Source organism: Drosophila elegans, unplaced genomic scaffold, assembly GCF_018152505.1.
Source record: "Drosophila elegans isolate 14027-0461.03 unplaced genomic scaffold, ASM1815250v1 contig_149, whole genome shotgun sequence".
In the NCBI taxonomy this organism is placed as follows: Eukaryota; Metazoa; Arthropoda; class Insecta; order Diptera; family Drosophilidae; genus Drosophila; species Drosophila elegans.
The window spans coordinates 21,435,537-21,448,188 of NW_024545513.1; the positions used below are offsets into that span (position 1 = coordinate 21,435,537).

Below are 12,652 nucleotides of genomic sequence, written 5' to 3' on the forward strand. Positions count from 1 at the left end.
ACCTGCTGACGAGATCGCCATTCCACTGCGAAAACTCGCGCCACACTACTATGAGTCTTTTGTGCAAACATTTCAATTGCAATGAAATTAAAAATGAGTTTCAATGGAATTTATTTAATATATTATATTTTATATTTATGTAGTTTTATCAGGATCGTAAAAAAGTGGAGATATCGAAATGTATAAGGAGTTGCAAAGATAGCAAATTTCATAGTCCCATGAAATCTTGCCTCCATTTTATCTTCATACACTGATAAAAAATGGAATAGTAAAAGTAAATATTCGACTATTATGTTCAAAATGTTATATTTAATATTTAAATTAAATATTAAATAAAAAATTAAATACAATGCATATTAAAATGATTGATTTAATATTGAAATATTAGACTTAAAATTGTTTCTATTTTTTTTAATTGTATTTTAAAGTTTTAGATGTACATTAAAATCAAATTAAATTTGTTTAATATTTGTATGCATAATATGAAATAAATAAATACGAAAAATACGTAAAAGAAGTGCAAAATATTTGGATTTACCACGTTTCTTTTACCAGTGTTTGAGTGCCAATTAAAGACGCTATCATTTTAAATGTGTATATAGATATTATGTTTATTTAATCTCGTTAAATAGGCTTCGCTCTAATACATTTACATTTGGGCTCGTTCAGTTGAGTGGATGTAGCATTATCTTCAGTTTTCGTACGATCACTTCTGAGCCCCTTTTCCTGTCTGACTTGCTTTGTCTCTGTCTTTCATCTTCTCAGGTTTAAGCTAATACGTTGTTGTATATAATATGTAGTTTAATTTATTTTTGTGTTGCTCTCAGCCTGCCCGACAGTCGGTTAAACAATCATTCTTCATTATTTTTAGTTCCACAAATTAATATTTACCATATACCACCGTTTGCCGTTTATCATGCCATTGGCAGATCCGTTTCCATTACCAATCAAATTTGGCGGGATCCAAAATGATCAAGTTACTGATATTCACCAAACGATTAACGATTGGCAGTGGGAACAGATCTGGGTAAATAGCAATGCTCTATATGTCTATATTCTGTCGAGTTTCATTGAATAAACTTTCTAATACAGTTACTGTGGTTACCTACAGAATGTTGCAGTTTCCCTTGATTTCTTCGGGGATTGAGAAAGATGTGGTGTGGTCAAGCCAATTCTGAGCATTTTGGGCTGCGAATGAGTTTCGAGTTTCGGGTTCTGGGGTTCTGGGGTTCTGGGCTATACACACAACTAAGCAGCGGGGGGATCACAAAAGATACAAAAATACAAATTAAATTTCATTCAAGGACTCTCCTTCTGGGACACCTCTAAGCATCGCAGGTTACTACAAACTACCAGCTACCAGCTAACAACTATCGTCCTAGACCTCGTCGCTCTGGTTCAGCTTGATCTCGCTAAGATGGGTATTGAAGCGCGACCACTCGTCGCGCGATGGCTGCGCCAAGTTCTCGGCCACATCGTACACGTACAGCTTGCCGGCCTCGTCGCCGATGCAGACGTGCAGGCCAGATGGCGTCCAGGAGACGCGATTGAGGGCCGGTGCTCCGGCCACAACGATCGAGGCTGTCGGCACCTCCGTGTCCTGGTTGAGGTTCCACAGGTCCAGGCGGCCGCTTCCATCGACGGCGGCGAAGAGTGCGGGATGCACCGGCGACCAGGCGACGTCCATCACGTAGTCCGAGTTGTCCTCGAAGGAGTACAGCGGCTTTGTGTCCTGCAAGAAGGGTAGATTATTAGTCAGGCGTTTTGTTTAGTTTAAGCAATATTAAGCAATGTCTCAGTAACCTCAAAGGATAAATCGAAAGAGAGTAACTTTATATTTAAAAACACACTTTTAAAGATAGAAATCAATTTAAAATGATGTAAAAAACTATAAAACTAATTTGATTATCATAATATTAAACTCAACACTATTAGTTTATCGCAATTAAAAAGTATTTAACGCCCTGAAGAACGGTACCAATTTAAAATAGGACAAAAGGAAAACATTCTTGTAGATTTCCAAGACTTTTCCAAGTAAAATGAATCTGATTTAATCTTTTAATTTGCAATTATTATTCAAGCGTTTTGTTTAGTTTAATCAAAAGTTCACCATCTTTTATAGAAATATAGATCAATTTAAGTAACTAAATACCTAATAACATAATATCGATGAAAACCAATTTGAATTCCAGTAAAAAACTATAAAACTAATTTCCTTATCTGAATACGAAATGACTCAAAGATTCGTGTGCATTGATATGTTTAGATTCATTTGAAAAGTATGTAGCGCAGTGAAGGAAAGTGTCATTTTTAAATCGGGCATATATCAAATTATTCTTGTATATTTCCATGACTTTTAAAAGTAAAAGGAATCTGATTTGACCCTTTAGTTTGCAATTGCACACGATATAAGAAAAGCTTGCTCGACCCATGGATCTTTACACTAACAACTCATTCAAATGTGTTAATTGTGCTGGTAAATGCACCGATGAGCACCCCATTCTACAAGGTATATAAACGCGAAGACTGGCGGGAATGCACTCAAAACAGTGTTAACGTGACAATGGACAACTTTCGTACCTTGAGCGACCACAGTTTGACGGTCCAGTCAATTGACGAGGTGAGGAAGAGGTGGCCAAAGTCCGGCGACAGCTGGTTGTAGTGCGTGGATATGCCGGTGATGGGGCCCAGATGGCGTTCGAAGACCTCATTGACGCCGGAACGGAGGCCGTGACGCGAGGCGGAGTAGACGTAGCCGTCCTCGCTGCCCATCACCAGGCTGTTGATCTCGTTGGCCGGGAAGGCCATCGATGTGATGGCGATCGCCTTCGACTGGCGCTGCTGCAGCTCCAGAGTGTCCTGCGGCTGCGAGAGCATGTCCAGCGACCAGGAGCACAGCTTGCCGTCCGACGAAATGGAGATGACATTGTGCGCATTCTGGGTGCCCACCATCTGGAGGCAGTACACGGGATGCGTGTGCGCCGCAGCGCTGAGCGGTGTGCGCTGAATGGGTGTGCGCTTCTGCACGCGATTGTCCCACAGCACAATTTGGCCCGAATAGGTGCCGCCGAGGATCAGGTTGGGATTGAACTTGGCAAAGCAGGTGGACATCACCGCGCTCTGGCAGTGGAAGACGTCCTCGGGCGTGGTCTTCTTAAACTTGGTGTTCCACACCATCACCACGCCGTCCGGCTCGTTGGGGCTCTCCTCGTTGTTGTGATAGGAGGCCACCACCAGCTCCGGGAAGTGGGTGGACCAGTCCATGCTGGTGATGCAGCGGTTCTTCGACCAGCGCTCGTCATAGAAGACGCGATTCAGCGACAGCCGGGCATGGGACCGCTCGTCGTTCGCCTCCTCGCTGTCGCCGCCGCCAATGTAGTCCGTGTAGATGTCCACGTTCTCCGACAAAGCACGCTCGATGACGCGGCCGGCGCGCACCACGAACCGCTGGAAGTCCTCCGACAGGATGATCATCTGCTTTTGCTCCTCGGACAGCTCGTTGACTGAAATAAAATGAGATATATGGATGGAATCCAAAATCAATATGTGCTGCATACGAAGTCTATAACTAATTATAACTAATTTTGTCTAACTCATTCAATTGTGAACTCGAAACCTGGTTTTTATTGGTTTTACAAAGAGCAACATTTTTTAGTTAAATAAAATTCCAAATTATTTTTATTTAATCTTATTATAATTAATGTAAGTATTAAGTAAAAATTTATTGATTAACTTGATAAGTCATTACAAACGGCATACAAATTTAACAGAAACATGTTTTGATTTAAGGGACTTCTGCCTTAATAAGAAAATCTAAATTACTCCTGAATTTGTAAGCCTTTTTTACTAATAAATAGAAAAAATACAACTTATAGAATAAAAATAAATACGCATTACTCAGCTTATCAATTTCGAAATAAATATGCCCCACAAGATAAATGGATTTTAGGTGGCGCCATCTGGCGAACTTCTACAAGTGCAGCACCTCTAATTTTCAAATATCCAAACATTTACTTTTATTCTAATAACTTCTTATATAATATGGTTCGATTTGGAAATTTTTGAGTAAGTCGATAGATGTTGAACGAATGAACACATACAGCCTAGTAACTGGCCTCTACCATATGTCAAAGTGACATGAGAGTCTTTCGCGATTTGTGGGCGTGGCCTCATTTTGAAATAAACTTGCTCGCGTAAGCAAACCTTGAATGTGCATTTTAAATCCCTAATATTTGGCTTTAATAATTATAATTATAATAGTTATGAACGGACGGACATGGCCAGATGGACTCGGATACTGATCCTGATAATAAATATACAAATATGTATACTTTACCTGTTATATATATTTAAAGGAATACATTATAGACTTTTGTTATTCGAAAAAAAGGAAAAAATTCATCATCGCGAATTCTTTAGCACAATTTGTGTGCACATTTTATATCTAAAATACTCTGAGCATGGTCCTATTTACAAATCAGTTAAGTAGGTTTATTTGGTATATAATCACTCACCCTCCTTCTTCACCTCGGTCTCCTTCTTGATCTCGAGGGGTGTGATGGCCGGGGCGACATCCTTGACGGTGGGCAGGCCGTGGGTGAGATAGCCCGGGGGCAGCTTGGAGGTGAATCCGTTGTCCAGGTTCTGCAGCGAGCTCTCTTCGTCGTCTCCTTGGGCATCAAATGCAAGCACTGTTTAAGGTATAAAACTAACACAGCTAGAGGAACATGACAATCGACAGAACAGGAACAATTCTACTTTCGGCTCTTTGAGTTTGAGTTTGAGTTGATTCTTTTTCTTGTTTTCATTTTGCGTTCTTCTTCGTCTTCGATTTGCATGGCTAGAAACTGCAATTCTCTGAGACTTTCTTTTGGCTTTGTTCATTTACATTTTTTTTTTATAGGTTTTTTGAGGCAGGATTTTGGATTGGGTGGGGGTATATGAAACTTAGTGTGTGAGAGGGAAAGCAATAGACATAGAGAGGGGGAGAGTTGCACCACATTTGATTCTTCCTGCTTGCCTTCTTCATTTTCTTCCTGAGAGTGTGGGTGTGTGCGTGCGTGCGTATAATCGGGAGTAGGAGAGAGAGAGAGAGAGTGAGAGAGATGGGAGATGTGGCGGCAGGTGCATGGCTGTTAATAAACTGTTAAACACTGTTAAAGGCACTCACACAGGTGCATATATCTGACGGTAATTTGTTATCGATATATACAGTGTTAGGTCACGGACAGGTGAGTATGCGAATGTGTGCGCTTGTGGTTTTCGATTTTTTTTCGGGTTTTTCACCTATTTAATATACAAAGCCAATTACTGAAATCAAAAGATTTACAATTTCCCTGCTTTAGTTTAGCTATGTTTCTGTTTCGATTAACTCTATCAACGTTATCGCTATTGTACATCGTTTTTGCATTTTTCTCCACCCATTTTATAATTGTTTGCACTTAAAATTATTTAGTTTTATGCTAGAAATATATTACACATATATTAAACATGGTAAAGTTAACGGCCGATTGATCGATTTTGTTTCTGTTACAGTGCTGTAATTGAAAAAGATTTTGGGATCGGGATCGAAAGCTAAGAGACAGGGACAGACAGAGGGAGCCGAAGCCGAACATCGCTCGTGTGAGAGTAAGTGAGATGAAGCAAGCCTAGCATCCTGTCGCTGCTGCTGTTTTCTTTTATGAGAGAGGTTAGTGGTTAGGGCAGAGTTATCGTTATCATGACTTATCACGAAGTTTTAGGATGAGTGATAAGGATTAGCAACACGACACACAAAGGAGGGAAGGAAAGGGGCGGGGCAGGAGTATTAGCAGTCATGCAAATGTAGACTTTACACAAGCAGAAATGAAGGGCGTGAGCGAAAAAGAGAGGGAGAGAGAGAGGCAGGCAGAGACACGGGTAGGGTCCGTTATTTTTAGTGTTGTGAGCGCGAGTGTGTGCTGCGTTTCAATTCACTTTTCAACACTGACACCTCAAAGGATCGATTTTTGACGCGCTTTCTGTGCTTTTGTTCTGATTTCGTTTCGTTTCGTTTGCAAAGTGAGAATTGGAAAGTTCCTATTTTGCTTCATGTCGATTCCGTCACTGTTCAATATTTTGGTTCGGGCGGCTGGCCTGTACCTACCTGTGAATTCATCCTCCCACTCTAAACCCGGATTAAGATTGTATTCATCTTGAAGAAATATAAAGAAATAAATATATTGTACATACATTGCTGGTAGTTTCATTTTTTGTGACTTTTGAAATCAAAACGAAAAAAAAATGAGTTTGGCTCTAGCATACCGCCCATCAAAATTGATACATCGATCGATAGTCAATGTTTAAACAAAATGCATACGATAAAAAAGTGAAAAATGTTGGATTTTAGTGTGCTTAACTTTGTTGCTTGGCGAAATTATCACACGAATATGTATATATATATGATTATATAGGGTTTATGTATAAGTACTATTAGCACACAAGCCTGGCTTATATGATGGAACACAAAAGGTAGCGAGGGGAGGAGAAAAAGTTTATAATACAGCTTAGGATGTTCAACTAATATATCTGATAGTTAATCATACAAACGATATAAATATACATATGCTTTTCAATTCGTGCTTAAGATGGAGTTTTGTTGTACACGTGTGTGTTTTAGGTTTGTGTTTTTGTGTCTTACAGGTTATCATAGTCTTAAAATAACTGTTGGAAAAAATAATCGAATAAGAATATTTTTTATAGATCACTATGCTAAAAACGAATAAAAAAGAAAATTATAACAGAAAAAAACATTTGTACGGCTAACAGTATGGAAACCCGCAATACTTACGATTGCTATACATAAACTAAAACAAAAAAATCATAGAAAAATTGATAAACTCAACTTATAGGTTATGAAAACTACTTAAACGAATTAAAAACTTATAAATTGGGTGGAGATTACAAATTTTTGTTGATTTTCATTTCGATATAATCGCTTTACACACAAAATCTATTTGCTCTGATACAAACTGAATCTCTTGCGATGTGGTTTTAGAGCTAATTGAAACAAACAAGATATAAATCATATGAAATGTATACATAAGTATATATATATATATATATATATATATAAAGAACCGGTTGGGAAATCAAATCAAACGACCGAATAAGAAGCAAGGTTTGAAGAAACAACTAGGAGAAACTAGGACATAAACATAGATGTATCTATATATAGGATAACGATATCAGGCATAATCTAGGCAAGTCAGAAGAAGTCTTGGGAAGAGCATAGATTGTGTTGGGTATAGATATAGCAAACTACACAAATACATAATGCGAGTAATAAGAGAAAGGTTTGGATATAAGATATACGATTACAGGTTAAAGGCATACGATACGCTTTACGGGTGGTACACAGACCGCTACGGAGGCTGAAAAGTTCTAAGTACAAAATTACGCATACAACGAGGACTACTCACCATAATAATCCGTAGCATGAGCTGCAGTTTTTTTTGCGTGCGTGCCAAAAACAGATAAGGGGGAGAGAGAGAGAAAGTAAATAGACAAATTATTAAATGCGCTCGAACGGTGTAAACGCTAATGATCTATGGATATGGATATGGATATGGCTATGGATGGTTGGATGTATGGGCAAACCGGATGAATGCTGGACAGGGGAGGATATGCGTAAAATGAGTCGAGAATGCAGCGTAAATGGACCAAAACAGAACCAAACAGTGTAAAGGTGGCTATGATTTAAGGGGGCGTGTTGCTACCAACAACCTTTTACAGAAAAGGGACATGTTGACCAAAAAAATAGAGGGTCAAAGGTGACACATGACACATTGCTTTACAATACACCTTTAGAATTACTAAACAATAGAAATACAGGACTACAGAAAATTACAAGTTTTAAGCAAATTAAATTTAAATTTTAATATGGTGAATATTGATAAATTTAAAAGGTTAACCTATCTAGTTTGTAAATAACATGACGAATTTGAATTTTCATATAACTTGAATAGAAAGTATGGTATTTTTTTATTCCACAATAGCATTAATTGAACTTATTGAGTTCTTAAATAATTGATGAATATTTTCAAGACAAAAAAAAATATACTTAAATCTTGACTTTTATGGGGAAGGCTGAATTGGCAGCACAACAGGGCAAAAAAATAATGCGATAGGGGCAAAACAAATATAAAGGGTTTTTCAGTAGATGATTAATTGACCAATGACTACTGTTACAAAACATCGTTCTTGGGGATTGTAACCAAATCGAGTTGAAGCAAAGCAAAGGAAGCTGTCATAATTTAAGCAATCGGTTGAATAATCCACCATATTGTTTGCGCTTATACGATGCTGATATCCTTCTTCTGCCTTATAATGCAATATCACATGAAATCGTATGAGCGTTTCACATGGCTCTCTTCATATATGTACATTTTTTCCATTTAATTTTGTATCATAACAAAAATCGTGTGCTAATATGATTACGTGTGGAGTTTGCTTATAATTAAGATTAGTACCTTTACGTGGACGCCACCAGTCCTCCATATATCCTGACAGAGGCGAGGAGTGGCAAGAAAGAACTGTATTTGTTATTTTATTTCACTATGGGTTATGGTTTTCTGTTTGTATCTTTGTTTTCTCTGCCGGTTGGGACGGGATGGGAAACTCTTGATGGGGGAGAAAAGCGCGCATTCGGGGGCAGCATGCAGCATTGTGAACTAACGCCAGACAGAAAGGGACAGATGGGAGGTACTGAGATGTACAGAGATGGACAGAGTAAGTTCCTCCAACGGACGGGGACAAGGACGTGGACATGGACATGGACATGGACGTGGACGCAGGGAAGCCAAACACAGTAAACAACGAGACCAAGAATAAGAACGGCAACAGTAGCGAAAGATGGAGTCAAACTATGGATAGGGGACTCAACTACAGTAGAGCCCAGCTCCTCTCCCCGGGGGGCAATACGCACCATCACCGTTTCCGCCGCCGGTACTGGTCGTCTGGGTCTGTTTTGTGTAGACCAGCGTCTCCTTTGGTGGAATGTTTGTTGCCTGCACATTGTAGACGCTCAGGTTCAAGGGCTGTTTCTTTCCGCCGCTGCAGGTGCACAAAATAAATCAGTGTCAGCTGAAAATTAAGACTAGCCTCGGAAACCGAAGCCGGAATGCCCTTGCAGAGCCACGAGCAACTAAACAACCTTTTAAAACTATTCTTCTTCTGATTTATATTAACTAAGCAAACTATGATGGATTTGTAAAACATATTTTTCTCGGCCTTTAAATGAATAAAAGCATTAGCACGGCTCACAGATATATTGAAATGCTTTCGAAAACAAAGGGAACTTCTACTCATATTAATATAATTACAATTTGGTGTTGTCGCTAATAGTTAAATTAAGCGGAAAACCGAAAGTGTATATATCGAATGCTAAAAGAAAAATGTCCTTACGTCTTTAAAGTATTTGTTCGACTTTGCAAGCTCTGTTGTTAAATAAAATATTATAATATAAATAAATCAAAGCAAATCAAATCAAATAATTTATAGGTCTAATTGAAAACTAGGAAATACCTTCTTATATCCTACTGGGGCAGTTTATATATTTAGACCTTCCAAATTCTCATTACAACTTTAAATTATATATTAGTTTAGTTCAGTGCCGGCATAAAACTTTTCTATACTAGAAAGGAAAGCAGATGAAACAAATGGCTCATGAAAACAGCTCTTTAGAGCTCTTCAATAACTTAGACTTATCTTCCTACGGACTGCTGTTGTGACAGCTCATCTAAACGCTATCTGCGGAAGATCCTGCAAACTCCTGGCTATGATTACAATGCTCCCTGCAAGGTTTTGGTGGCTGGTGAGTGGTGGGCAGTGGCCTTACCTTTGGCCATTGACGGTGGCTTGGAGGCTGGCATCGGGGGTCTGTGTGTTGGAGTTGTCCGAGGTCATCGAGTTGACGGAGGAGAGCGAGGACAGGACCTCCGAGACGGGGGCCACGCCCAGCGATGACAGCATTTCGTCGAGATCCCTGAAACACGGATAAATGGATGGATGGATGGATGAGATGAGTCACCGTCACCGGCGATGGATTAGAATTCCGGAGTACGCACTTGCGCTGATCCTTATCGATTCCTGCGCCGCCGCCAATGCGTCCGGCCGCCTCCTCCATGTCCTTGATCTCCTTCTCGCGCCGCCGACGGTCCTTTTCCTCGCGCAGAGCGGCCAACTTGGCCTTCTTGCGTTCCAGCTCAGCCTTGCGATCCATTTTCCGGGGCTTTGGGTTACCTGGTTACCTGCTGGGACTTGGTTTCAGAGCAACTGGTCGTGGGTGTGAGCGGGGGGTCTCTTCTCACGGGCGGAGTACTCTGCAAAAGGGAATGCATGATTAATTGTGGGTAGTCAATATTGGTAGCTCCCCTGATGATGTCACCAACTGGCCAGGCCACAAGCGAAGAAAGTAACTGCGTTTAGTGCATGTTTTCTTTGCCAGGCCAACCAAATATCTGGCAAACGTAATTCCAATTGGAAGTCACTCACTTACTCGCCCACTTATTCGCAATGCACCTTACTTTCTTTGGCAAAAAAAAAAAAATCAATAATCTAGTGACGTCGTTTCTTCCTGGACTTTCTTTCACTCCGTAGCTTAGCCACTTCCCGGAAAGGTATTTCTTTCCATCAAATACCTTGTCACCCACCTCTTTACGTTCCTAACACGTTGCACTGCAGCTGCTTAAGTACTCAAATCAACATTTTTCAACCAGTAAAAATGCGACTTTACTTTTAATGTTTTGACTAACTATGGCAGAGAACTAGGGATGGCACATCGCCAACTACCCGTTACTCGTGACCACTATTGTCACAGCTGCCACAAATCGGCGAGAGATCAGGCTTTAGGTATACTTAACCCGGTAAAATTAACTATGATATTGAATAGTTTAACTTACAATTTTGTATTTACCATAAAAATTGCATTGTTTTCACCTAATGGCGATAACAGCCAACAGCTGTCGTGACAGCGATAGTTTAACGATCTGGCAGCACTGTAGCGCTTAACAGCACACTGTAAGTTAAAGTGACATTGCGATACATCTTATGTTAATTGAAGTTAAACACTTGTATTAAATAAATCCACAAATCAGCTTGATTTGTTGCTTGATTATTATTAATTGCCATTGCATATATAAAGCACAGTGATGGCAAACATTATCGTCTTTCCAGAACGCATGTCCTTTTTTCGGTTTTGGCGGTCAAAACCACTGGCCACTGGCTAAAAAGGTAAGAAGGCGGGAGAATATTTATTTGAATTTACTCATTAAATAGAAGATGACTTTTTAAATATAAATACTATCTTTACAACAATGAATTTCTTAATCATGAAATAAAATGTCTTTACTCACGAATGTTTGTTAAAAATATCTTTAAAACATAAAAAAAATAATAATATTGTTTCGGAAAAGTTATAACATTTCTTAAAATTTATTTTATTGATGCAATTTATATTTTTGATGGCCTAATTAAAAGCGGCATTTAAAAAAATTGAGATAATTTTTTTTATGAGTGAGGTAAGGTATAGTTTTCGCTTTTCCTTTGAATATAGCTTAAAGGACGAGTAAGTAAAAAATATAATCTTTTTTTTGAGTAATACGTGTTTTTTGATATTTAAACTCATTTGCAGGATTGGCTTTTATTTGTTTCTTGTAAATGTACTCATTAGTGCAATACACGGAAACAAAACATGTAAAATCAACAAAAAAAAATACTTTACTATCACAACAATTTCACGTATCTTGTTTTATATTTTGAGCCACTAAAGAGTATTATAACATTTTAAATAGAAGAAAACCTATTAATTTAGATTATATAATTTTGTTGTTTCATAATTTGGGCCTCTGAATGGTATTATGACAACTAAAATTGTATTTAAATTTTCATTTATTACCAGTCGATTCGATTTCCAGTAGAGAAAGAAAAGGTAATAGTAAGTTGAACTAATTATAAAATTTAAATGTAAACATCTTCCATATAACTTAATATAAAAAATAATAACAAAAATTACAAGAGATAAGTAGGAAAATATATTGTGCAAATAACAGAAACCAGTTTTTAAATAGTTGAAGAACAATTTTTTTCGGACAATTACAATTTTCTGTGTGCTTAAATATTTTATAGGTACTGAATACGATTTTCACAAAATTACCTTTTTTTTAATGGTTTAAAACATTTTATTAGATGTATTTTTTTAATAATTTTTTTTTTGAGTGTTGGTAGATAATATCCATAGATTTTCCGCCGGCAGGGCTAATTACATTCAATGCGCGTTTAGCGGCTAGTGAAATCACCAGAACCTGCCATGAAAATAGAAAGCGTAATTAAATGATTTGTCTTTTCCATAATTTATGCCACCAATGCCAGGTGTTGCTTGGCTGTTGCACTTTACACCAACTTTACAACAACTTTTGCATGTGACTTAACTGTAAGTCCCATTTTCCTTTGTTTCCATTGGCAATTACCTGTATATTGATTTTCGGGTTTTATTTCTGGATCGGCTTTGGCGCATCTCCAATTAAAAACCATCATTTGATGACCCAAACCCAAAAACTGTAATAAAACAATGCATATGAATACGGGGTTTTGAGTGTTTTGGTGGCTCATTTCGTAACCGCATCATCGATAAACC

At 38.4% G+C, this 12,652-nt stretch overlaps 1 protein-coding gene across 12 annotated transcripts; it reads right to left on the bottom strand.

Annotated features, from left to right (window-relative positions):
- Positions 1 to 584: 584 nt before the first annotated feature.
- Positions 585 to 10,791, bottom strand: LOC108147684 (cytoplasmic dynein 1 intermediate chain). Of its 12 annotated transcripts, none has more exons than XM_017274386.2 (10): positions 10,671 to 10,791; positions 10,086 to 10,340; positions 9,857 to 10,003; positions 8,945 to 9,072; positions 8,490 to 8,522; positions 7,440 to 7,460; positions 6,125 to 6,172; positions 4,515 to 4,667; positions 2,581 to 3,503; positions 585 to 1,732 (listed from the first exon to the last, which is right to left on the bottom strand). In XM_017274386.2, the coding sequence occupies exons 2-10, from the start codon at positions 10,238 to 10,240 to the stop codon at positions 1,379 to 1,381; spliced, it is 1,962 nt and encodes a 653-aa protein (XP_017129875.1). In that variant the 5' UTR covers positions 10,241 to 10,340; positions 10,671 to 10,791; the 3' UTR covers positions 585 to 1,378. The 12 variants fall into 12 exon arrangements, with proteins under 12 accessions (XP_017129875.1, XP_017129874.1, XP_017129872.1 ...); XM_017274385.2 differs by having other exon boundaries at positions 4,515 to 4,670; XM_017274383.2 differs by having other exon boundaries at positions 8,490 to 8,552.
- Between the last annotated feature and the right edge of the window lie 1,861 nt (positions 10,792 to 12,652).